The 26,622-nt window shown below is 44.1% G+C and overlaps 1 protein-coding gene across 1 annotated transcript in view; it reads left to right on the top strand.

The window, feature by feature from the left end:
- Positions 1-21,318, top strand: part of cntnap5a (contactin associated protein family member 5a) — a gene marked incomplete at both ends in the record, with an annotated part of 83,699 nt that extends 62,381 nt beyond the window's left edge. Inside the window, 11 exons of the mRNA XM_079169614.1 lie at positions 358-514; positions 1,930-2,057; positions 3,775-3,945; positions 4,796-5,014; positions 8,197-8,436; positions 9,875-10,102; positions 13,836-13,969; positions 16,239-16,326; positions 16,476-16,676; positions 19,480-19,554; positions 21,125-21,318. Of these exons, the coding sequence (XP_079025740.1) occupies positions 358-514; positions 1,930-2,057; positions 3,775-3,945; positions 4,796-5,014; positions 8,197-8,436; positions 9,875-10,102; positions 13,836-13,969; positions 16,239-16,326; positions 16,476-16,676; positions 19,480-19,554; positions 21,125-21,318 (1,835 nt within the window). The remainder of the gene's footprint in view (positions 1-357; positions 515-1,929; positions 2,058-3,774; positions 3,946-4,795; positions 5,015-8,196; positions 8,437-9,874; positions 10,103-13,835; positions 13,970-16,238; positions 16,327-16,475; positions 16,677-19,479; positions 19,555-21,124) is intronic.
- Positions 21,319-26,622: the final 5,304 nt, after the last annotated feature.

Genomic DNA, 26,622 nt, shown 5'->3' with positions numbered 1-26,622 from the left:
ATGAATCAGGTGAAAGAGTCTGAGGCAACGGTGTCTGAGGAGGACGTGGCTGAAGAAGAGTGACAATAATGTCTCATATTATGGAAGCCTCTCTGCACGGCTGCCTCTGATTTCTGTCGCATGCTTATCTATACATTTTTAATTAGTTTGATGTCATTTTTTAATCTCTTTTTTTTTCTTCCAGTGCCACTTCCATGTTTAGACTTTTTTTTTTTTTTACATTTTGAGATAAAGCCAGTGAAGCGAAACAATGCAATCCTGCCAAATATAACCCGCGACCGTGACCTACTTGAGCTCCAGCAGTGACCACATGCAGGCCGCTGCCGTGGTCACTGACTGTCCGGTGATTTGTTACAGACGGCAGTCCGCTCACCTGGTGGCTGGACCGGGAGGGAGAGAAGCGGAGCTACTGGGGAGGCTTCCTGCCCGGAGTTCAGCAGTGCTCCTGCAGCCTGGAGGAGAACTGCGTGGACATGAACTACTTCTGCAACTGTGACGCTGACACTGACGCATGGTATACAGAGCACACACACACACACACACACACACACACATGTGGCATTTCTAGTCCAGGAGGAGTGTTTTCTTTCCTATTTTTGCTAAATATATTGAGTTTAAAGAGGTGTTTTGTATTATTGTTTCAACCCAATTTATTTTATGATGTTTTTGGATCCATATTGCTGCAGCAATGTGTATATTGTAGCTGCAGGATTTATTAATTAATCAATCTTATAAGTGGACACATGGAGTGTTTGGGTATAGAACACTGATTTTCTTGCAGTATAACTGTTTGAAAGACACACATTTACTATTGTTTAGCCTTTAGCCCACTATCTAAATTCTTTGACTACCCCTGGTCTATGACATCATCATATTCAGGGATGAAAAACTGTCGTCTGAGAGGTAACTAAAGCTGTCAGACAAATATTAACCTCTGTGATGTAGCGGAGTAAAACAAAGAGTACAATATTTACCAGTTGTAGTTGACTAGAAGAAGAAAATAGCAAAACATGGATACACTTAAATTACCTCGACTTTGTACTTAAAGTGTAATACTTCAGTAGATCTACTTAGTTACATTCCACCACTGCCACAAACTACATCCTCCACAGTGATCCTACAGATGACCCGACACGTCTCTAAACCAACAAAATAAATGACGTTACATCCTTAATGAAGGGAGGATTTATTGATTTATAGCGCTGTTTCATTCGACCACATTAGTGTTCCTAATAAACTGGCATGTAAGTGTTCCATAGGAGATCTAAATATAGGATTCCAAATGTGAATCAACAAACATGAGTAAGAAGAAAGAATTAATATCAGTGATGTTAATCAATGTGTGGTTTATTCATGAACTACTGTACAATCCTCCATAGAAAAGCTACTTATGATTAATTAATCAATTCATCTATTAAGCATTGAAAAAATCAATTCAGAGAGAATATTTCTAAATCACTGAAAGCACTCACAGAGACGGAGCAGCAGGAAGCTGTGCAGTGTTTTTCCTGCTCATCTATCAGTTCATTCACATAGATTCACTCACAATCCCGTCAACAGTTGAATCTCCAGAATGATTAATTGCTGCTCGTATGTACAATCACGGTCAATCTAATAAGACTTTTTAAGCGCTGAAGGAAATAAAAAAGGCTGCGTTATGGTTTTGTTGTGTTGGATGCTCTGAATGTCTTTGTTTACCGCGCGTTAATCCACTGCAAAGCCTCTTCTCCATTCAGCTCAGTTTGCATATTTCCAGAGGCAGTTGTCTGCATTGTGATAGATTGCTCCCTTTTTAATGTGTTTACTCTGCGTTCTGCACTAATGCAGAAGAATGGAGGCCTTTATCTGGACCTCCCATAAAGGCATCTACCCCGAGGGCACTGTGTTCCCATTTATTTATTTCTCTCTTTTTTTGTGTGTGTGCCACAGGGCTAATGACACGGGAATCCTCTCCTATAAAGACCACCTGCCAGTGAGCCAGATAGTGATCGGAGACACCAACAGGACGGGCTCTCAGGCCGTCTACCACGTCGGCCCTCTGCGTTGTTATGGAGACAGTAGGTGATCACCTCAGTGTTGGAGCTGCTGTGCCAGATTTGGTTGCAGATGGAGGCCTTGGATTCCCAGGCTCAGGGTTGATCAGAGGCAAATCAAGCTCAGACGATGTCCTTATGCCTCACGTGTTTATCCACGGGTAGACAGTTCAAGTTAATCCGCTCTGTTACAAGTCGGACAACTGGCTGTGTCGACTGTAACCTCATAAAATCGGATTCTCAAACTCCTGTTTTGCAGCCAAGCAGTGGGGGGTGCCAAAAATGTGGGGCAGCACGGCGGGGGGGTGGGGGGGGGCAGAGCTGTACAGCAGCACTGGAACATGAAAGAGGTTGTAGATATTTATTGCTTCATGTCCCCACAGCGAGCTGTGGACAAAGGGCAGGGGGAATTTTTAGAAGCTCATCTGCAGTCAAATGAAGTCCAGACCTCCCACGGTGTTATTTTATACAGAAATCAAACATGTCTTCAATTCTGCAACAAGACACCGAGAATATTTCCAGAATATGTTCTTATTTCCTACACAATCGCTACACATTATAATGAATGTATTATAAACTGTACATTTTTATTTTATATGCAAATACTTCTGTGTCAAACTAGGGCTGCACGATTATTCGAATATTAACCGCAATCCCGATTTGGGCTTCACACAATTAAATGAACACGATCGACTGATATTGACCTTTAAAATGCGTTTTAATGGTCGATATCGATCGAGACGTTTTGGCTTCACTTTTGGAGAGCTGTCATGTTGTTATCCCTAAAATCAGTTAATAATCGTGATAAATAATTGAGATCTCGATATTCATCAAAATAATCGGGATTGTCATTTTGGCCATAATTGTACAGCCCGAAGTCAAACTCTGCTAACAGAAGCGTTTAGTTTCTAGACAATGTTCGGTTACTGCCTTGAAATGCTCCTTTCTTACTTTAAAGGCGCTACGTTTGATATTCAGAGCTTTTGTATTGCTTCCACACGGCTCTCAACATGTCGGCGGCTGAGCCGGTGGCTAGAAGCTAACAGTGCTAACAGTGCTAACAGTGTTTAACCTGAGGGGGCACAAGCCGGATACAGAGAGAGAGACTTGATTCTCTGCTCAGGTACACATTACTCCTCTATATCGTTATTTGATGCTGTGTTAATGCTCTGAATATCTAATCGAGAACCTTTAATAAAGATATTCTGGGATGTAGCCTCACACAGCGTTGAACTCTGCTAACAAAGGTTCTGTGTTCTCAAATAAAGCAGCTCATTAAAAAAGCTGACATCTTCATACAATCTGAGACACAAAGACCGTCTCGCCACAGAAACAACAGCGTCGGTTGTTGATTCAAATAATTAAACGGTTATCTATTTCGACGTCTTCCGGACTGCGGAGCTCCTGCTATTCTGTGAGTAACGGCTGTGCTCGTTAAGCGAAGATGAAATAGAGGGGGTGTTATTAGAACATCGCGAAACCTGTTTGTGAGGTTGAGACAGACTGCTGGTTGTGTGAGTTCTAACCCCAGAGATCACCGCTGGCTTTCTGTTTCACGCCAGCAGTCAACACTGAAAACGCCGGCGACGGATCCGGTGTGATGTTTCATTAACTTGCAAATTTGAGTAAACAATGCAAGTGAGGGAAACAAGAAAATAGACCAAAAAAGTGTCCTTATTTGGTACGCAGCCGCCTTCAGTCAAGAATCTTCCTACCTCCACTTTACTCTCTTTGCTTTCAGAGTCTCTGTGGAACGCGGCGTCTTTCTACCAGGAGTCCTCCTATCTCTACTTCCCCACCCTGCAGGCCGAGCTCGCCTCCGATATCTCCTTCTACTTCAAGACGAGCGCTCCTTCAGGGGTGTTTCTGGAGAACCAGGGCCTCAAGGACTTCATCAGAGTGGAGCTCAGCTGTGAGTCAACGTTCAGACCAGAAATAGAGAAGTAGAGAAAGAGAGACGCACACATGGCAAGGACATGCACACAAAATGAGAAAAAAAAAAGAAAAAAGGTTCGCCATACATAAGAACACCCACAAAGGTTGTCAGCGATACTTATTTTGTTTTTCTCAGAGGGAAATGTTGGCTGTGCTGCACTTGACAGTTCAATTTCCCCGAGAAGCAGGCTGTCAGGTCTGCACTGTGTGATGTAGTCCTAATGACACAGTCAACAGCTCCTTCAGGCTGTCACGGGAGACTTTAGAAGCATGTACTTACAACCCATGTAGTCAAGCTGAAATCCTTAATGAACACACCAGATGGGAGAAGATTTCCTTGTAGATTTACTGGAGGAAAAAAAAGAGATAAAATCAGATATATTTATGCAAAAGATTGACTTGTTTACACCAGCGCCAATAAAGAAATACGCCGTAGTTGTAAGGTTTTTATGATTGCATTAAACAATCTGGGGACGTGATCTTGTGCGTCCTCCGCAGTGGGTGCGTCTGTTTATTATAGGTGTTGAAATTGTTGATTGCAGTGTGTTTTGTTCACAAACCTGAGGGAGGAGCTCTCTGGATATTTGGAGCCATTATGTATTGCTGCAGCGTCTGAGACGTTGTGAAATATTGACGAGCTGTCAGCTCAGCGCCCTCATAAATCTATTCAGGTCATCACGTTTTCCCAGCAGCGTTGTATCGCATTGCATCAGAAAGGGAGAAGAGAGAGAGGAACATAAAGCAGCTAATATCACATTCAGTCTGACCTGACTGTCGTATACGTGTGTGTGTGTGTGTGTGTGTGTGATTCCCCACTGGCTGCCCAGCTCCCTCGGTGGTGACCTTCTCCTTTGATGTGGGAAACGGTCCAGCGGTCCTGACCGTGAAGTCCCACCTCCCTCTGAATGACAGGCAGTGGCACTACGTGAGGGCAGAGCGCAACGTGAAGGAGGCCTCCCTGCAGGTGGACCAGCTCCCCCTCCGCTTCCTGGAGGCTCCGGCTGACGGACACCTCCGCTTACGGCTCAGCAGCCAGCTGTTTGTGGGTAGGCTCGCTGTCAGACTCGATACACCGCCACCAGAGACTGCTTTATTTCAACCTGCATTCATTGCAGCAAGATGTAAACACAACCTTGACATTTTATCGCCTTTATAGAAGTCGCTTGGTGAACATAAGTCCAATATTCACTGTCCTTTTTAGCTCTGTTGCTTATCTCCTCTCAACTCCTGAGGGAAATATCAGGCTCTTAAGCTCTTAAGTGCTCCATTGCTTTCAGCAGCAAGTCGCTCATTTTGTCTGTGCTGTTTAGGTGCTGGTAGTACTGGAGACTTTAACTGGAAACGGTGGCCTGCTGCTGGATATTCGGGTTGGTCAGCGTGAGCCAGAACAGGAAAATTGTGGGCAATTAAAACCGAAACAATGAGCTGAAAGGAAAAAAACGATGAACTGCACAGTCGATAGATGATTCACCGTGGGTTTATCAGCAGGAGCAATGCCTTTCACATAATAAGAATATTTATTGGTGCAGCTTGAAAGGAAATGTTCAGACACCTTAATACAAACACTCAAATGCTGTGTGTACTTTTAAAAAAGTGAGTCGATGCTATAATTCCTCTTCTCCAAACTGACCTTGAGGTGATCTTTTTCGTAGCACAACACTGTAAGAAACGGGAGACAAAACTCTCAGCGCCTGTTTTGTGCCAAAATTAACTCTGAAGTGCAGCTCATGTTAGCTTTTCACAGAACTTTGAAATGAATCTTTGCACTGAGCAAAGACTGTGTTTTTATTTCCCATCTCTTACAGTACAAAGGCATGTCTTCACAGCTGAAAGGAAGAGGAACAATTGCAGCTAAAGATAAACAATAACTGCTTTGGAAAAAATACAAACCTGCCCTGTAAACTGCTGTGAAGAACCAACGTATTTTTATTATTTTTTCATTATTGCTCTGGTTTCAGGAGCACAGAGTCTTTCTCTGCTCACATTTCTCCAGCACCCCCCCCCCCCCCCCTCTGACATTTTAATGTGTCTCCTTAATAATACGCTAGCCCTCTAGAGGGGACAGACCCCATTTAAAAAAAGTGTGTTCTCCATTTTACTGGAGGCCTACAGTTCATGCACTTAACGGGTCATTTACTTTCAGAAATAATTCATCAGGAGGAATGAAATGACAAATGGGAGCAATACTCCTCTGTTGATCTCAGAAGAACTTGTCATTAGGTGAAGATTTAATTGTTTTCATAAGACAGTGCAAAGGTGTAATTTTACGACATTCTCTCAGAAGATCAAAGTGGTTATGCCGGCTATTAAGCCCGTCCCTGACATCTGTAAATGGATTACTAGTTTGGAAAAGTAGATGATAAAAAATTACTAAAGTTTATTAACATTTCCCAGGGTCCCATATTCCTATGTTCCCAGGGACATATATTCCCCAGGGTTATAGATTTTGCAGGGTCCTATGTTTCCAGGGTCCTGTATTGAAGGTTCCTATTTTCCCAGTGACCTATGTTCCGAGGGTCCTATGTTCCCAGGGTCCTATGTTCCCATGGGTTATCTGTTCCCTAGGGTCCTATGTTTCCAGGGTCCTATGTTCCCTAGGGTCCTGTATCTCAGGGGCCTATGTTCCGAGGGTCCTATGTTCTCAGGGTCCTGTACCCCAGGCTCCTACCTTTCCAGGGTCCTATGTTCCCAGGGTCCTATGTTCCCAGGGTTCTATGTTCCCTAGGTCATATGTTTCCAGGATCCTATGTTTCCGGGATCCTATGTTCCCACGGTCATGTGTCCCCAGGGTCCTATGTTGCCAGCGTCTTATATCCAAAGGTCCTATGTCCCCAGGGTCCCATGTTTCTATGTTCCCAGGGACATATATACATAAATTCCCCAGGGTTATATATTTTTCAGGGTCCTATGTTCTCAGGGTCCTATGTTCCGAGGGTCTTATGTTCCCAGGGTCCTGTATTCAAGGTTCCTATGTTCCCTGGGACCTATGTTCCGAGGGTCTTGTATCTCAGGGTCCTATGTTCCCAGGGTTCTATGTTTCCAGGGTCCTATTGTTTCCGGGATCCTATGTTCCCAAGGTCATGTGTTTCCAGGGTCCCTCATTCCAGGGTACTATGTCTCCAGGGTCCTATGTTGCCAGGGTCTTATATCCAAAGTTCCTATGTTCCCAGGGTCCCATGTTCCTATGTTCCCAGGGACATACAGTATATTCTTCAGGGTTATATAATTTGCAGGGTCCTAAATTCTTTGGGTCTTATGTTTCCAAGGTCCTGTATTCAAGGTTCCTATGTTCCCAGGGTCTTATATCCTGAGAGGTTGGCAAAGGCTATATTTGCAGTTCAAATTGCAAAAGAACAAAGGAAGACCAACGTCTCAAATGCATTTTGAATGATTAAAAATCCATTCGGCCACTGTGAAGAAACGTGTTTTCCCCGCAGATTTGAGGGTGTAGGCTTCTAGGAGTGTAACATCAGTCGGCTCTAAACTGTAGGTGGGTGATTCCAACATATTGACCCAAGGAAACACACATTGAACATTTGAGCCAGGTGAGAAACATTGCCGACCACATATACCCTTCGAAGGGTCTTGTTACTCTGTCATATTAAGAGGATATTGAGCTGGACAACACAGGACTCTGGCAGCAAAGATACACTCCGGAAACGGGAGCTAGTAGCATTAATAGCACGAACCCTGACTACAATAAGCTGTCTCTTTCAAAAGGCCATATAGCCTTATACAATACTGCGAGCGTGTATGAAATCCCAAAGCCTGTCTTCTCCTGCTTGATATTACTTCTGGTAACATATGGAATCCCTGCTGTTTGTTCCATCGACATACACCACTAGACATATGCCAGACACATTCAAAAACTTGATTGAAGTATCATTTATCAGCCTCGTGGGATCATGAAAGGAAACTTTACCCACCTGTTTGCATGTTTGGTTCTGGGTAAAGTAGAGGCATAATAACAATGTGACACGTTTACATAAAAGAAGTCGTCCGTCTGCCACCTCTATGAAGCATCACTTATCAGCTGTCACCAACACTTGTTTTTTAATCTCACAGTGTCATCTCACAGTGAAGTTTATATTTAGTCTTAATTTGATTCCACATGCTCCAGTGCCCACAGAGTTGCTCTAGACTGGAATTAAATAAATGATATCCTCGTCGGCCTTTAAGAGAATAAAACCATCAAAGATACATCTGAGCACAGCTGTTCTCCTCACAGGAGGAACGGCGTCCCAGCAGAGAGGCTTCCTGGGCTGCATCAGGACTCTGACCGTCAACGGCGTGAGCTTCGACCTGGAGGAGAGGGCCAAGATGACGCCGGGGGTGACCTCCGGATGTCCCGGCTACTGCAGCGGCTCCACCAGCCTCTGCCACAACCGAGGGAGGTGCATCGAGAAGAGCAACGGCTACGTGTGCGACTGCTCCCAGTCGGCCTACGGAGGGACCACCTGTAACCAAGGTGAGTCCTGATCGACAGCAAACGCTTCACACTTTATGTAATTAAACAGGTTTAATGTAGATTACAACAAATATGTAATCGATCATTGCCAAGGTTATTCCATTACAGCGCGTCGATAAAAATGCAAGTGACGCAAGAGGCAATTAATACTTGTCCTGGCTCCAGACTCCCAAGAACATTTAAAATGCATTAAACCAAATTATCTCCTTCGAGCACAGACACGACACAGCCGGGCCCCACCAGAGCAGCAGGCTGAGCTAACAGATCATATATGTACAGAGATATAGTGGCTGCCAATGCGACAGACCACACTGCACTGTTTGCACTGTTTCCTCTCGCTCAGTGTGTCGATTATGAAAGTGTCGCCCGTGCCAGGATACAGTTAATCCGACTGCTGTTCAAAAGATTCTTCTGCTTTATTACAACTTGGATCTTGGCTGCGTTGTTGCGGTGCCTATCAGATATGTCATCTGTAGGTTATGGACTCTTCCATTGATCTGTGTCTCTCTGGGAGTTACACTTTCAGGTGTAAAACGCAGCTCTTAGATAAACTCCTTCAGATGTACGATAACGTGACGGTGGAAGTTTATGGCTCTGAAGTTCTGACGCAATGAAAGTGCTCCACTTTAAAAGCAACGGTTGGATTAAATGAATGTTGCCTTTTTTAAGTATGTTTTTTTCGTGTCAGTATTATCTTCTGGCCTTTATTTAGTGTATAAATATATCAGTACGTTACCCGGCAATGATATGAAGCAGTTGCCTCGAGATGAGTGGATGTGCAACGAGCAGAAACTGTGGTACGACCAGGCGGCATCCTCCGGTAAAAATGTCTGATTAAGCGTTGACTGCATCACCATCTTTTCTTTAAAACAGTTTGACAATGTGCTTTGGCGTGTCCGCTTCATATTTGCAGAGGTTGCGTGCACATGATTAGCTCATCAACTCATCCGTTTTATATCCCTCTGCCAAGTTCGTGTTCCAGAAAGACAGCGAAGATAACAGAAGTTTAATTTGTGTGTGAAAACTCCACCGAATACAACATCTTGTTCTGCTGCAGCCTCGCTCCGCAAGATGGATCGTAGGTACACAGTATATATATACAGTGAATGTCCAGAGAGTTCCCGCGTACCTGCATACACACACACCGCTACATCGCTGAAGAAATACATTGTTTTTGGAGAGATTCTCACTTTTTTAAAGTGCCTTACCCGTTGGGCACAAACACTTTTCACCTCACTTTTGATTGAGTTGCGCTGGTTTTTCCTGCGAACACTTTTTCACATGTTGAGGTGTAATGAACATTGCAGCATCTGGAGGCTGCGAGCTGGGTTTCAGTCTTTTAATCTGGATTGCAAAAAACAGTTGTTAACGGAGCTGCCGGCACTGAAACCCCCTTTATTTCTGTCTTGTCTTGTCTTGTCTCTGTTTGTTGCTGCAGAGGTGTCGGTGTCCTTCGACATGGAGTCCTCGGTGACCTACACCTTCCAGGAGCCCTTCTCGGTGATGCAGAACAGACGCTCGCAGGCCTCCAGTGTTTCCACAGAGAGCAGCAGCAGGGCCAGAGAGGACATGGCCTTCAGTTTCGTCACCTCCCAGAGACCGGCCATGCTGCTCACTGTCAGCACCTTCAGCCAGCAATACATCGCCGTCATCCTGGCAAAGAACGGTACGTACGGGTTTCACATTCATAGTATGAAAGAGAGAAAAAAAAAGACCTGCTGCACCGTAATAACTCATGGCCGTGACATATATAGTTATGTCCGCCAGGCGTAGGCCTGTGGGGAGATCATGCCTTCAACTGTGTGTGTGTGCATGTGTGTGTGTGTGTGTGTCCAAGGCTAATCTCTCATATTACTAAACCCATGAGAATAATACTTTATATGCTCATTTATGACTTATGCGATGCTCAAGGACCTCTCGTGGTTGCGGTGACTGTTTTATACCGACATTGACTGCTGACTGTCGGGTCCGCTAGTGATCAGCAACACCTTCAGCAGCAAGAAGACAATTCTGGCAATTTGCTCAGCTGAAAACCAGCCTTACCGAGTCAGTTGTTTGGCCTTTTCAGGTTAATTCCATCCCCTTTATGTTATGATCCGCTAATGTCGGGCACGATACAAGATGAATATATCCTCGACACACCTGTCAGAGATCTGCACTTTTCTGTTATCTGTAACATCTGTATCTTTCCTCGCTGATGTGGAGAAAACAGTAACTTAGCCTACGCAGCAAGCCAGATCAATTTAACTACTAAGTTGTTGGCAAACACATCTTCCACCTCGTTACATATCTTGGTGCTGATCTTTGAGAGCGCAGAGAGCCGGAGGGTCCGGAATGGAGAACTCTATTGTAGGTCATAAGCTGTGTGTCACCAGCCAGTTTCTCTTCGCCTCCTCCGTCTTGACTGTAAGACGGCTCCGCATCAGAGCTGTGATACGGGTAGATTGTACAAATATCTTAACATTTAATATTTATTTATTTAACCTGACAAAAGAAGTAAGTTGTGGGTTTTGTGTTTGTTAGTTGCGACTCGACTGGAAATGTCAAATAATGACATAACGGGTAGAAACAGAGCCGGCACCAGCTCGGGTTTCTGCTAATAAGAGAAAATCCCTGCTCGCACAAGCTGACACAATTGCGTTACCATGGTTACCGGTTCACTTTTTTGCATAATTACACAGGAGATTGCTTTCCTTTGACAATCGGGCCGGTCCACTTTACATTCGCACTACAAGCGAGGTGCGCCAGAGTTCACTTGGAGATCGCCATTTTTTAGAATCCACTTAAAGGAATGAATCCCGTTGCACTGCAGCAGCCACAGCACTTACTTCTTTCTTGTTCTTTGTAACCTTTGGCGAGGACTGATTGCGAGGACACGTGCAGGTTTGCCTGTTAAAACATGTCATGAAACCCGGGATGTCTGGAGGGGTGGAGGGTGCACTTAATTAACACATTTGGTAAATCTCAAGTTTATTTGCATGGTGTCGAGCAGGAAAGTGAGGCTGACAGCGAACAGGCAGCTAATGTGTTTCTTACTGGTGCTGCAGCTGCCAGCATGAACATAATACCGGAGCCGCCCACACAAACTGATTACAGGCTAATGAATAGATTTAGCCTCCGCTGTTCTGCTTCTCCGCTGCGTCTTTAATCATCGTGAGTCTTTACAGTCCAATACATTATACGCCAGTCCAGATGCACAGTAAAAACGTTGTTGTGTATCCAGAGGAAAAGATGCACTCAGTGGAGTGCAGCTCTCTGCCAGGTGTGTCTCCCTCTTCCCGGCTCCCTTTAAAGTCAAGACGGCAGCAAAGATAACAAAAACAGGGATTTATTCATCTTTAATCGGGCCTTTAACTTTAGTGGATCATAACATATCTGGTATTGAATTAATCTGCAGATGCTCCAAAACCTGTCTATGCATGTCATCGTTTGAGCCACAACAAAGACTCTGCAGGGCACGTTTTTAGCTTCGCCGATTAACGGAGATGACTTTCGCTGCTGATGCAGTCGTTGAGGAGCGAGAAGTCAGCAGTCGGTGACGGTATATAACAGTAAATAAAAGAGGTTTTTGAGCAAACATCATCATCAAAAAATGAGCAGAGAGACATTAGGCCGATGGGTCCAGCAGGATGTGAGATTAGCTGTCGACGGAAAGATGCACGCACGCTCTCACACGACTGAACACACGATCTCCCCAGCGTACGCCTAGCAGAGATAAAAAGACTGTAAATAATAAAAAAAAACAGAACAAACACAAAAAGACCCGACTGCGATTGGACTAAACTGTTCCACTTCAGAAAAAGGTCCCCGCTAGCCGGCGAGTATTTCCTGCTGTCAGCGCAGTATCTCAGCGTTTGTCAGCTTCCGACACATGAAAGGCCTCAAAGCTTTAAACTGACAGCCTCTAAGCTGTATCCAAACTTTAGAGTATCACATTGAGTGACAGAGCGGTGGTTATTCGGAGTCAGTGTCAGTGTCCTGTAAGTCACTCTTTTGTGGTAAAACAGAACTCCCATGTTCCCCGGGTCTCTGTAAACACTGAAGGGCAGAAGGAGACACTTCATCCACAGTGACCTTCGTCTACAGGAGCACTCTCAGGATTTGAAATGAATCACTACACAGAGCCCTTCACCTACAAACCGGGAATTGTAATATTGACCCGGCTCCACTTGACAATGCATAGCTATCTGACTCTTTGATCTGGCAGAGATTGTGTGTGTGGGAGGAACACTGAGCACATATTGACTTTTTTTTTTTTTTTCTGTGTGGGAGACAAGAGCTCAGAGATAAATATTTGTATATCTCAAAAGGCAATTGAAGAAGTTTAGATATAGCAGTCTATTTATATATGAGCAGCCACATCGTTTTTGGGTAAATCAGTGTATTCTCTTCTGCTATAAGGCATCACGATGCGAAGCTCGCATACTTGAAGCCTTGAAGTCATAACAGTGGGCTGGAATGCACAGTTAGAGTATCTCCTGCACCCCTGTGGAAACAAAGGAATCATGGCTGGAAGTGAAGAGAAATCAAAAATGTCTTTTGTGCCGTAAAAAACACTTTTAATGCCATGAATCATAAAAAAGGATCCTTGATTATTTACTTCACAACTACATATGTAGCTGGACTACTTCGCCCATATTCACCTGCTCTCAGATGAAACGTGTTGGGTCTTCTGTCTGTCCCACGCACTCGCCTTAAGACCCGCGGTGACCGAGCTCCTGAGGCGGTAGCACCGAGGCTGTGCAATGCTCCGCCTGCAGAATCACATCAAGACACACCGTTTGTTTAAAACTCCTGTCCTGCGCTATTATGCCATGTTTTAATTGTGTTCTTTCAGTTTTTTGTGTCTTCTTAAATGTAAACGTTTGGCCCTTATATGGTCACTTTGTGTTATTTGTGAATCTATATATCAAACGTTTCTCCAAGTGCTCAAAAGTGTAGGAAATGGAGGCTCTATGCACTAGATATATTTGTGCAACCTCTTCTTACAGCCTCTCCTCTCTGCTCTGTGTTCAGCAGCAGTTCAGTCCAAGTTTCATGGAATTGTTGTGGCGTGACTGTGAGTCTCAGGAGAATCAATCATGGCTTCCTAGTTGCACTGAGGAGCTCATAATGTAATGCTTTTTACAGGATCTGGTTAAAGTAAACGGTTTATTCAGGGCGAGATTATAAATGAGACATGTAGAATATAGTGTTTTTGATGAAATATCACAATTTGAAGCTTTGTTTTGGTGGCTTTTGAAGGACGTTAGGAAATATAAAAATCTGACGATAATTATGTTTTATTACAGCTTCTGGCTAGGATGAACAGTGTAGTTTTAAAACATGCTTTTCCATCCCGCCAGTGTGTTTTGGGGGTCAGAGGAAAGCTTACATGTCTCTACATGCTTTGTTTCCAGGGAGTCTGCAGATCTGGTATCACCTTCAGACCGACAGGAGTCCAGACGTGTTCAGCCCCGTCCTCACTAACCTGGCAGACGGACGACTCCATCGGATCAGAATCCACCGAGTGGGAAAAAACCTCTATGTACAGGTGAGCGGTGTGAACGCCTAGTACAGGGGTGGCCAACCAGTCAGAGACCAAGAGCCACATTTTTTACTGTGTTACCGCAAAGAGCCACATCATACACATGGGCACACATGAACATCACCCTATCCCTTCCTCACACACACACATACCTTTGCTCAGCCAGATTTATTGTAAATGTCACACACCAATATGATAATGACAGAAATTGACTCCTAAGACCACAGGCCAGTCATTTTCAACAATGAACATTGTGTGCACTGTCTCACACAGACAAACTCTCAGTTCAACCAAGTCCACAAACAAAAATATAATAATTTACAATAGTGTTTTTCTTTTACTATGCATGTTACTTAGTGGGACTTCTGGCATTCCTTGCCTTGAACAATCCTCTTCAAATCTGGCTTGTATTCCGTTGTTGCCACTCGAAGCAATTCTTTCACATGGGTGTCAGTCAGAACAGATCGATGCTTTGATTTCACGTGTTTCAGGGTAGAAAACACAGACTCGCAGACGTATGTTGACCCGAACATTGACAGTATCTTAAGCGCAGCCCGTTTGACATTGGGGTATTTTTTCATTGGCACCTTTTTCCAGAACTCAATGGTCCCGTCCCTTAAAGCAGGTTTGAGTTGGTCCTCCTCACAAAGATCGATCATCTCTAACTCAGCCGCATCCTCATCTGTGACTAGCGGGGCTTTCAAACAGTCCGTCTCGGCGTTAAATGGGTCGACGAGGAACGTAATCTGTGGCCGCACATGCGCGTTTGACGAAAATACCGTATTTAACTCAAGCGAAGCGAACACGAACATTAAAAAAACACAAATACAAACTTCGATATGAACGTAAGAGCCGCATGAAACCGGGCAAAGAGCCGCATGCGGCTCGCGAGCCGCGGGTTGGCCACCCCTGGCCTAGTAATTACTTTTTTGTTCCCTGGCGTTACTTTTTGTGCCTCCTGCCTCCTGACCTCGCAATACGTTTTGCATTCCCTCTGATCCATGAAAAGAAGCACAGCCCTACTTTTAGCCTCATCGAACATGGCAGATGGAATTTGCGTTCCCAGGAATTTCAATCTCTCCCTTATATAGGACCGACCGTTATCGCAAGTCCGAAGTTCCACAAGCGACGACAAGTGAGCAAGAGCCATCTGCTTGCGAAGACCCTTAGATGTGGTTGAAAGCTCCCTAAAAGGCTAGAAAGTGGCGCTTGAGTAAATATTATTTTGTTATTCTCATCATATTTGACTTTGCCAGGCGGCGACGTCAAGTTCTGCCGAGTGAAGCAGATGTGGAAGTGTCTTAAAGCTGCATTTTCTCTACTGACCACCAGGGGGCGACTCCTCTGGTTGTATAGAAGTCTATGAGAAAATGACTCTACTTCTCTCTTGATTTATTACCTCAGTAAACATTGTAAACATGAGTTTATGGTCTCAATCTCTAGTTTCAAGTCTTCTTCAATACAGCATGATGTTCATTTAGTAAATGATGGTCCATTTAGAGTCAAACAGACCATAAAGCAGGGGATGCTTTAGGGGCGGGGCTACACAGTGATTGACAGGTCTCTACCAGAGACGTGTACGGCGTCTCTACGTCACTCTTCCACATTCCAAATTTGGTCACATCTTTTCATCGGTTTGCAAAAAAGCAAAGATGGCGACGGCCAAATCACCGAACTCGAGGCTTCAAAATGGAACCACCACAAACTATGACAAGCTATGAGCATCTTTGTCATAGCTTATATGAAACTCAATTCTAAGATTATAAACAAACAAACAATGTGCAACATTTGTATTAATGAATCAAATTCTGTGGAATGACACAACGTCATCACACATCAGTAGGAATGTTCGACCTGCTGTCCAAACACACAACAATAGAGAAACGGTGCTGGAATTAAGTTCCCACTGTAATAGAAATCCATTCCTCGCCGTGTGACCAGCAGGTTTATTACATGTAGCACTGTCTGCAATTTTATAAACGGAGGTGGACGCAATCAAAATCACTGCAGTGTTTTATTGCAGATCATCAAGTTAAGTGATGCAACTGAGTCAGCATAGGGGGGGGGGGGGGGGGGGGGGGGGGGGGGTGCAGAAGCGAGCAGTCTAAATCGCTTCAAAGCTAACTGTGGGTGGATATGGGTGTCATGAGGCTGTAGAGAAGACAAGTCTCAATCTATAATGTATTGAAATGCGCTGCTGCTGCTGCTGCTGGTGTTACCTCGGTTTAGATTTCTCGTAATTGCCTTGTTATTTGATTTCTCTCCACTCGACCAGATCGACCAGGACATCCACAGAAAGTACACACTGTCATCTGATGCAGAGCTGATCTTAATCAGGTCCCTGACATTGGGCAAAGTCACCAGTAAGTCCTCCCTCCATGTTCACAAAACTGCTCACGTCATCACCAATTTTGGTCTGTTAATTGCTGTAATCCCACCCAACCCCCCCCAAAAAAATGTGACTATTTGGAACAACATGCCTTTTTGTCAACTCTCTCCTGCATCTCCGCAGGGAGGGAGAACCTCGACGAGGAAGTGATGCAAGCGGCTTCCAAAGGTTTCATTGGCTGCCTCTCCTCGGTCCAGTTCAATCACGTCGCACCGCTGAAGGCGGCGCTGACGAATCGCGGGAGCTCGCTCGTGACCATCCGCGGTCCGCTGGTGCAATCAAACTGTGGAGCGCTGGCGGAGTCCACCTCGCACACGCTGCAAGGTGAAACACTCACACACACACACACACACACACACACACACACACACACACACACACTTCATGATCGTTGAAAGGTCACTTGAATAAAAGCGATATGGAGCCAGAGTGTGCTGCACTTTTTTTTCCTAGTTTCTCTTCAGGCCTGCAAGTGAGATGGAAAAAGGTGAAACTAATCAATTATTTGATGACAAAATATTTCCAGTTATTTATTCAGCAAAAATGTTCTAGTTTCAGCTTCTTACATGTTGGGATCTACGCGACTTATCTGATGAGTGAAAAAAATAATTGACACATTAATCAACAATAAGAAAAAAGAGGATTGCAGCCCGAATGTCGGGAACGTTGGGAATACTATTGACTTTATTAGATGGTACAGGGGATGCACTAGCACTGTGGTGGCTAGCACTGTCCCTGCACGGCAAGAGGGGCCAAGAGTTCGAATCCCGGGCCGGACGGTCCTCCTGTGTGCAGTGTACGTGTCCTCCTTTGCATGAACGTGGCCGTGAATGGCTGTCTGTCTTTATCCTGCCCAATGTCAGCTGGGATCAGCTGGGAACAGGATAAGCGGTTAAGAGATAATGCGGTTTATTGATAATGCAGGATCGACGGGATTAGGGATGGATCGGATGTAAACTCGGGTCACTGCTGAGGACTCAGCCTGAGCACATGGGGGGCGCCCCCTCTACACAAGGTCTCATGCCCTCGTTGTTTTGTTGCTGTTTCGCTATTTGTCTCTTTCTTGCCACTTCTCTCTGCTCTGCTGTGAAACAATCTGATCACTTTGGGGAAAGGTGGAGCTCTTTTGAGCAGGTTGTAGCTTAAAGCAACATGCGGTACCGTGATGATCAATCCTGGTTATAAATGACCATAAATGGCTGCTAACCCAGTAACTCCTCCTTGTGTCGCTCGCCCCAGGCTTTCTGAAAATGAACAAATCGACTCGAAGCAGAACTAGCAGTCTAATCTGCCTCCTGTTGAGCTGTCACATGTTTTAAAAGTGACTTGTAACTTGTGAATTGAATGACAGTCTCTTTAATTAAAACCAGACACATTCCAGCTGTGTTTTCAGTCATCTGTCTGGCAGAACACGTGCATTTTACCGACGGAGCTGTCGACACCGGCGCCTTAAAGTAACACAAGTGTCTCTTTACTCCTCAAATCTTTGTTTTTTTGGTGTGAAGCAAACAGCAACAAACGTTTTAACATAAAAAACGTAGTTAGCAGCGACGCCCGACAGGATGGACAGGCTCTGGGCTTTGCTTACATCTGACCACATTGCCGCATCATATCAATAAATATATACCATAAAACATGAATACAGTTCAGTTGCCGTCCTAATTGTCCCGTCCCGTCTGTCGAGGCAGCAGATTGAGCTGGCGGATGCACAAATGAGATTTTCTCATTCAGAGCGTAATGAAAAAATGTGCTTTTGGCAGCTACATGGAGGGGCTCATCTCGTGGAGCTATAACATGAAACAGCCGCACCACGGTGCCTTCAGGGTGACGCTTTGACACGGGTCAGCCAAGCCTTCCTCACCAACACCCCCGCCTTCTGACCGCCGTGTTGCTCAGAGATGGACATTTTGCAAGTCATTTAACCAACCAGAGAGAGCTACAGGGGAATGCAAACGTTAAAAGGAGAGAAGTGAAATGCATAACTTTGGTATTTTTCATTTTCCTTTGTGCCTAAGTGACTAATGGGGACAGCAATTGTTGAAATTGGTCCAGCATTGAGGGACAGCAGCCGCTAAACGGGCTGCAATAAAATCGCTCGGTATGTCTACTAAAAGTGCTCATTGTTGTCATAGAGGAGAGAGCGTTTGATCAGATTTGTGTGCGTCAACCATCTATGATGTATATAATCCAGGACGTGTAGCGAATGGAGCTGCTGCTGCTGCTGTAGCTGAGCGTCTCTCTCCGACGTCTCGTTTTAAGTTAATCCAGTTATTTGTCTGATTTATTTATTGTGTATGCTTAAGAGTTATATCCATGCCGGTCTCCAGACCGTCGTAGAGTCAACTGTTGTGTCTGTACTTGACTGTAGTGTTGTTGCGTGCCCTCCACCGTCAATTTACGGTGTTTGTTTCTGCCACTGACGGGCTCAGACTGTCATTCTAAGTGTCTGACAACATTACGGGAAAGGCCCCGAAAGAGAAATAAAACCTTTTTTCTTTACCTTTCTCTCGATCCCGTCTCTTTTGTTATTTTGTGTCTCGCTCAGAAAAGCCTCGTTCTGAAATCTTGAGTCGCATCCACATACTGTACGTTGAAATCATCAAAATATTTATCCGTGACACAAAGCGACACGTTCTGTACTCCAGCGAACACACAGACACTCCTCCCTCCAGCCCTCACTCACGATTCCACGGTTGCGTAACAAACAGAAGACGGAAAGGTGAAGACAAATGTTTTTATTTCTCTGTAGGGTTCTTCCCATAACGTTAGCAGACACTTACAGGTAAAATAACAATCCGAGCCAGTCAGCGGCAGAAACAAACACTTTTAGTGATCGTACATAGACGGTGAGGAGTTGCCCCCAGAGATTACATTACAGCTCGTTTAGCAGCTGCCGTCTGCAGCGTTCCCCCTCGATCACTTACACACAAGGGGGGAAGCAGGGGCCGGGTCGAAAAACACCTTAGTCACCCTTTAATTTGATTATTATGGAACATAATTCAGTGTTATTCTAGAGCTTAGCGGTGGAGTGTCAACCAAGACAGCCAGAGATCTCACCGGCAGACATTCGCCTCCTGTATGACGGGACGTTAATGTCTGTTCATTTGTCTTGTTTCTGCTCCTCCAGATCAAACTGTAACAGCAAATAAAGATAAGGAGCAGCACGGCAGCAGCACCCAGAAGGATTTGGCTGTGATAGCAGGTCTGTTTTCTCACTTCTGTGCTGGTTTTATTTGTCTTTGCTTAATTGAAAATGAGTCCCAACTGTTTGTTATTTGTCATTCCCTCTTATTTGCATCTTCATTCTTTTACTTCTTCTTTCTTTTTGTTTTCGTGGTCTCTTGATAACTCGGCTTTAGCTCAGGCTCATCTCCATCACTGCCAGTCACGCTGTTCTGTTTGAAATTGAATAGACAACGATGATGATGAAGATGATGATGATGATGATGATGTTTAAGGATTTCTTTGTGCTTTCTAAACAGGGAAACGTTGCTTTGTGTTTTTCCGTCTCCTTTCACTTTGTGGTTGACAAATTCCCCCAAGCTGATCCAGGATCAGTGTGAGACCAATACAACCATTGACAGGAATAGTTGATTTTGGTAAAATAAACTTTAGATCTAACAGCACAGCGAGATATTAGATATAGGATGAAGGGAGAATTGCCTTCAGGGGGAGTCGGTGGATAACGAATGAACGTTGTATTTGCACTCAACAGGAGCCTAAGAGAGGCTCATCAACACCGGCAACACAATACATCACGTGGGATTCAGCTTGTTAAAGGATGCTGCTTTAACAACTTCTCAATCAGTGTTGTGACATTGTGACTATACAGACGTAGGATGGGGTTTATCATATTTTAGAAACTTTTGCTTAACTTGCTGAGAGTTAGTCTCATTAGTCTCATGTTAGTTTCTTCACCAATGGATTTTATATTTCATTTTTTTTTTATTTTGAAGCAACTTTGAGTCACAAAACCTCTAAATAAATTACATAAACTTCATAATTATGTTGACATTATCCTGTTTGACTGCAATTTTTAATTGTAGGCTAATATAATTCTAAATGTATTCATATAGCCTAACAATGTCCACATTCATTTAAAATGGCTATTGTTTCTATTATGTAACACAACAATATCAATATGACAATCATAAACTATTTGACCGCTCCTGTTGCAGTCATCAGTGGCCTCTTTATGTCAGCGACAGTAGGCTACAACCCTCAGGGGACACGACGTTAACAGCAATCGTTGTTTTTTTCCGCCATTCCTCGACGTTAGCAGCACCTTTAGTTTAGTTAGGAAACAATAGACTTTCCTTTATGGATGTCCGAAAGCAGGACTTCAATACAGAATATGCGTTAGTCTTATATGGTGTTATTGGGGCGTTAATTATGCCAGTTTACTATTCTTATGGACACACGTCCATTCACGCACAGCTGGCATTCATCATGCTCGCGCTGCTCATTTACATTTAGTTATCTGAAGTTATAGGAGCGTGACGTGGCACACTCCAGGCCACCGTATGGAAATAAAGTAAGAGAAAGTTAGGATAAGAATTGGTAAATGTTCTTGCATGAGCTAGTGGTTATAATACATTGTGCCACAAGTACCCATTTTTGTGTCTTGGCAAATGCTTTAATCTCTAAAACAACCGAGTCAAAGCAAAATGGACGTTGACCGCTTTAGATGAGGATCACAGGAGGCGTAATGTGGACAGAGCAGCGTTGTCCCCTGGGTGTCCGCTAATGCGTCTGTCCTGCTGTGTCCTCAGGTGTGGTCACAGCGGTGGTCTTCATCGCCGTGTGCGCTCTGGCTGTGATAAGCCGCCTCCTCTATCAGCAGCGGCGGGCCCAGAGGAGCGGCAGCATCAAAGAGGAGAACAGACCCGGCGTGTACACGGACTACAGGACAGAGCTGCACCTCCACAACTCAGTCAGGGAGAACATGAAGGAGTACTACATCTGACTGCGTCGTGCACTCTGTGGACCCGAAAAGCCACGAACTTACCTCTCTCGTATAAAGGACGAACAGATGGACGCGCTGCTGCAGGATTTTTTTTTTTTTTTTTTACGATTAAAACATCCGCGTGCCCTGGAAATGTCTCCCAGGAACACTGCAAAAAAAAAAAAGCCTGCAGCCTGTAGTCCACTCTCGTAACGCTCCGGTTCAAAGCAAGTGGCTGAGTCTTTACAGCTGTTAGTGTATTTGATGTTGGTGAAAACTGTCAGAATCAAGCTGCTGTGTCGTCGCAAAAATGTGTAAAGCAAAAAGGTGAATGTTCTGCGGGGGGTGTGGACGAAGAGGGGGCCACCGCGAGGTGCAGTGAGCGAAAGCTGCTGTCCGACCTGAATGCGCACAACTTAACATGTTTTGTTTGAAACCCCTCAACTGCGGGATGCGTCCGCATCGCAGCGGGACTCACTAAATTGTACCTTTGCGAGTCAGGAAATGTAGGCCAGGCCTGTAAGATATGCGTGCACTCGCTGCTGTCTTTGTTTTTTTCAAGTGGTGGTGAATGTTCTAGAAGAAGAGAAAGGGGGACAACACTGCCTATACTGTATGAGTGCCTAATTTGCATACAAGTTTTTATTTGAACATTTTAGAAGTTATTCATGTGATTTGCACAAAAGCAATCGCATTTACATAGAGAGGAGCTTATTGTCATTCAGTTCTGCAAAACCTATTCTGCATAGAATAAAAAAAAGGACATTTGAGTTCCCCTCTCATGCACAACGTCAGCCAGTTGACCATCAGTAGTGTTTCTCTCACCGCCTGTTTGAAGTCGCATAGAAATTGACAAACCTAAATCCTCTAATCTTCTGTCAACACCTTCAAGTGTTTCAGGTTTTCAAGTCTTGTCCCCAAAAATAAGCATTCAGATCGCGTTCATTTTGTTGTAGGGATTTCTAGCCGATAACGTTTGGATTTTATTTAATTGTGCAAATTCTTAATTTATTATTTTAAAGGAGCAATGTGTAAGATCTGGCCACCTGCTCCAAGAAAATAGAGGGAAGCATTTCACCTTCACTACTGGGTTCATACAATCTAAATGTGCAGTCATCAGATGTTAAAATGAAGCCAACTTCTAACAAACAGCACGGCAAAAGTACCTGACTCTTAAAATAACACCGCTATCTTACAATGTTTATTAAAATGAAAATCGAATGAGAAAACAAGCGGTTAGCTGTAGCAACTAGCATTTAGCCACCACAAAACCCACATCAGGCTGGCTCGGGGTCTCATCAACAGAAAGTCCCCCGGTCCGGGGGAGAGTCGGGGCGGATCCCTGGGATCAGTGCACTGCTGCTAAATGTAAGCTAACTGCTATCTGGAGGTTGGTAACTGGGGGACGAGGCAAGGATGCAAGTCAAAGCAAAGTTTTGTCCAGATCTTACACGTTGCACCTTTTTTAAAGTATGTAAGATTTTAAAAGCAATTATGTACATTGAATCATGAAGGTAGCAGAAATGGGATAACTAATGGAGAGGATTATCATATTTACATATATACAAAGCAGTCATGCAAGCAGTAAGGGTTGAACAGTCAGGAATCTCGCCAAACTTTGCAGGCAGCCGGTAATAATATCTACAGGAACAAAAACCTCTGCATCTACTGATACTGGTATTAAATCTGGCAAAGCGTTGAAGCTCTCAAGCGGTATCTTTGGTGTTCTTTAGCAAACGGGCAGCAGTGTGGTACTGTATGTACAGGAAGCGTTGAGCTCGGCAAGTACTTATAGGAGACTGGGTTAAACCAGCCGTGGGAGTCAAGTTTTGCAGTAGTGAAAACAGCTTGCACAGCTACAGTTATCTCCAGGGTCGCGACCTTCTCTACTACACTTTGCCACAGTACTTGAGTGAGTTTGTACCGCTGTTTGAGGTTGCAATGCTTGTATCTCAGCCCCCAGCCCGGCCAAACTGAAACTGTACACCAAACCGATGCAAAAGTTTAGTGTGTGTGTTATTTTTGCAGCGCTGGCCAGCTTAGAGCTTTTTTGCAACCAAGAAAAAAAAGGCCACATAATATGTTTATTTATTATCTGGATTACAGGGATAAGTGGTGTTTTCTATATAGTTCAAGCTGACTACTTTTTATATACATCTTACACTGGTTGATCCTGAGAGAGAGAAAAAAAAGAAATCCATAAACACACAACCAAGGCAAAAAGTCTAGAGCCTTCCTAGTGGTCCTGTAATGCACATTAAAACACCAGAGAACAAAAAGCAAAGCATGGATGAGAAGTGGAGACTTAGCTTTTTGTTTATTTTTTAGATCTTTACCACTTGTGAGGCTAAAACATACTAAGTTGGACCTGCAGGTGGTGTGAGAGGAAAAGCGATGTTACCTACATTTCTAAATCAGCTCGTTGGGCTCAGCTCAACAGATTTAGCTCATTGTCCACTGGCTTCAGCTGCTCCAACGCAGGTTAGCTGTCCTCGTCAGTGTCAGTAGTAGTTTTGAGCTGAACATGCTAAAAATAAGGGTTAAGCCCAAAGAAAAGCTGAATCTGAGGCTGACAGGAATTGTATTTTTTCCTTCGGTATCCTGTCATGAATGAATGAAGTCATTAAAATTCAACCACTTGGGAATCATAAATATCTGTACAAAAATTGAAGGAAAGCGATCCAACAATTGGGAAGATATTTCAGTCTCCTTTTCCAATTGTTGGACCAATGCACCGATGGACTGACGGATGGAAAAGACTGATGAACATTATCGTCCTCTCTGACGCTCCGCCGCTTCTGTCTGGCTAAAGCTCACGTGAGCGAAAGTGACGCGAGGTAGTGGCATGGTCGAAAGATCATATGGGTCCCATCTGTGCATGTCCTTGTTATTTAAGTTACCAGTGAATGAATACATACCTCTCAGAGTGTTTTGGTTATATTGCAATGGGTTATATCACGTGGTTACTTCTTCTTAATGATTTGTATAGCTGCAGTTTTATTAAGGATCTATTGTATAGATGTATAATTTAATAATAAAAGTGAATATATTGATTAATTCTCTGTTGTGAAATGGCTTGACTTCAACAGCTTTAAATGTGTTGTAAATAAGATCATTTCAAGGTGCATGACCCAAAGGTTGGAGCATTTTGATTGGCTGGTAGCTAATAGTGCTAACAGTGCTAACGGTACTAACTAGGGCAAACGTGCTAACAGAGCTAACAGTGTTTACCGGAAGGGGGAACCGGAGGACGGGTGCTAACGCTTCCAGGACCACGCAAATAGTTGTTTGAGCTATATTAAAGCTCCGATTGTAAGGTGTTTAAAGGCGTTTACGTCTGTGTCTTGTTCCTTGTGGCAGCCCAGCAGTAATTTCAGTCAAAGTACAACATTGTTCGCCGGTGGGAAGCCGGTGAGGGATTTACATCCTTATTGGGATCTGGAGAGGGATCTCATGAACCTCGCTGGCAGGTGAAAATATGTATTGCTTGTTTAATTTTTCTAAATACAGCTGCAAAAGGGTTGGGAAATAATGAATACATCTTGATACAAAGGTTGTAAATTGGCAACAGTTACTCCTTTTGAAGTCTCGACTTTCTCGTTGTGCCGTTGTCAAGAAATTCAGAAATTTCAAATTTCATCAAAACAGATAAACTGACAGACAATTATGCTAAGTAACTGACCTAAATCATGTCCAGAAATGAAAAGGGCTTTCAGTGCGAAACACAGTCAGACTCCACAACCGCTGACTTGAGGGCATTTTAAATTATCATGTTGTTATAAGTGAAATTACTTTCGATGGCTTCGAGTATAATTGAGTTACAATTGCACAGAATGGTCATGAATCATGGCAGTTGATGTAAAGTACACCATGCCTATGCTAATTTGGCAATTACATGGGAAATATTATAAAACTAATCAACTATTTTCAATTGATCCAATCATATCCTGTACTCATTTTGATGAATATTGCCTTGCCTCGCATATCCATAAAATAATCTTCACTGGACAATTGCTGCATACGAAGATCAATGAAATAATGATCCATCCATTATCTTCCGCTTTTCCTCGGCCTGCTTGTGGAAGCAGCAGAGTTTAGCAACGTATCCCAGATGTCCCTCTCCCCAAGATCACTTTCCTGCTCTTCCTGGGGAACCCTGAGGCGTTCCCAGGCCAGACGAGATATATAATCCCTCCAGCGTGTTCTGGGTCTACCGAGCGGCCTCTTACCAGTTGGACTCGTCTGGAAAACCTCTAAAGGGAGGCCTCCGGGGGGATCCTGATCAGATGTTGAACCACCTCCGCTGGACCCTGTGAAAGAACCTTTAACCTTTCGCAGACTTTTTTCCTTACTTTCCTAACAGTCTACTTTTAAGCAGATGACACCAACATCCTTTAGAGCCAAGGTATAAAAGCCTGATGTAACTTTAGTGCTGCGCTCTTGTGCTGTGGAGACGATTGATCTCTATATAAATCTGAGCCCATGTGCAAATGCTATAATAAACTCTTGAAAGACAATGTAGATATCAATCTTAATTTCAGGTTTCCACCGCACCTTTTTCGACGCAAAGGAGCAGCGTCTCTACTCCGAGTTCCCTCCAGATGTCTGACCTGCTCACCCTATCTCTAAGGCTGAGCCCAGACACCCTACAGCAGGCGGCAACCTGCGGTTCTGCTGAGTGAAGCCAATGCGGAAGTGTCTTAAAAACCTGCATTCTCTTTACTGACCAGCAGGGGGCGACTCCTCTGGTTGTATAGAAGTCTATGAGAAAATGACTCTACTTCTCTCTTGATTTATTACCTCAGTAAACATTGTAAACATGAGTTTATGGTCTCAATCTCTAGTTTCAAGTCTTCTTCAACACAGCATGATGTTCATTTAGTAGATTATGGTCCATTTAGAGTCAAACAGACCGTAAAGCAGGGTATGCTTAGGCTTACTGTGATTCCACCGCATTCGAAATATGGTTACTTCTTTTCATTGGCTGCAAAAAAAACAACATGGTGATGGCCGTAATCCAAGATGGGAACGGCAAAATAGCCGAAACTCAAGGCTTCCAAACGGCACCGATGGGTGACGTCATGATGACTACGCCCACGTTTTATATACAGTCTGTGCCCTACAGAGGAAGGCACTTGTATCCGCAATCTCATTCTTTCGAAACACTACCCAAAGCTCATGATCATAGGTGAGTGTTGGAAAGTATATGGACCGGTAAATCAAAAGCTATCACTGCCGACACTCCACTCGCTCCATTTCACACTCACTCGTTAACACGATCCAGAGATACTTAAACTCCCTCGCTTGGGGCAGTGACTCCCTCCC

The sequence above is a fragment of the Pholis gunnellus genome (genome assembly GCF_910591455.1).
Source record: "Pholis gunnellus genome assembly, chromosome: 12".
NCBI classification, from domain to species: Eukaryota; Metazoa; Chordata; class Actinopteri; order Perciformes; family Pholidae; genus Pholis; species Pholis gunnellus.
Note: the sequence above shows the minus strand (reverse complement) of the source record. Positions and strands in the feature narration are given on the sequence as shown.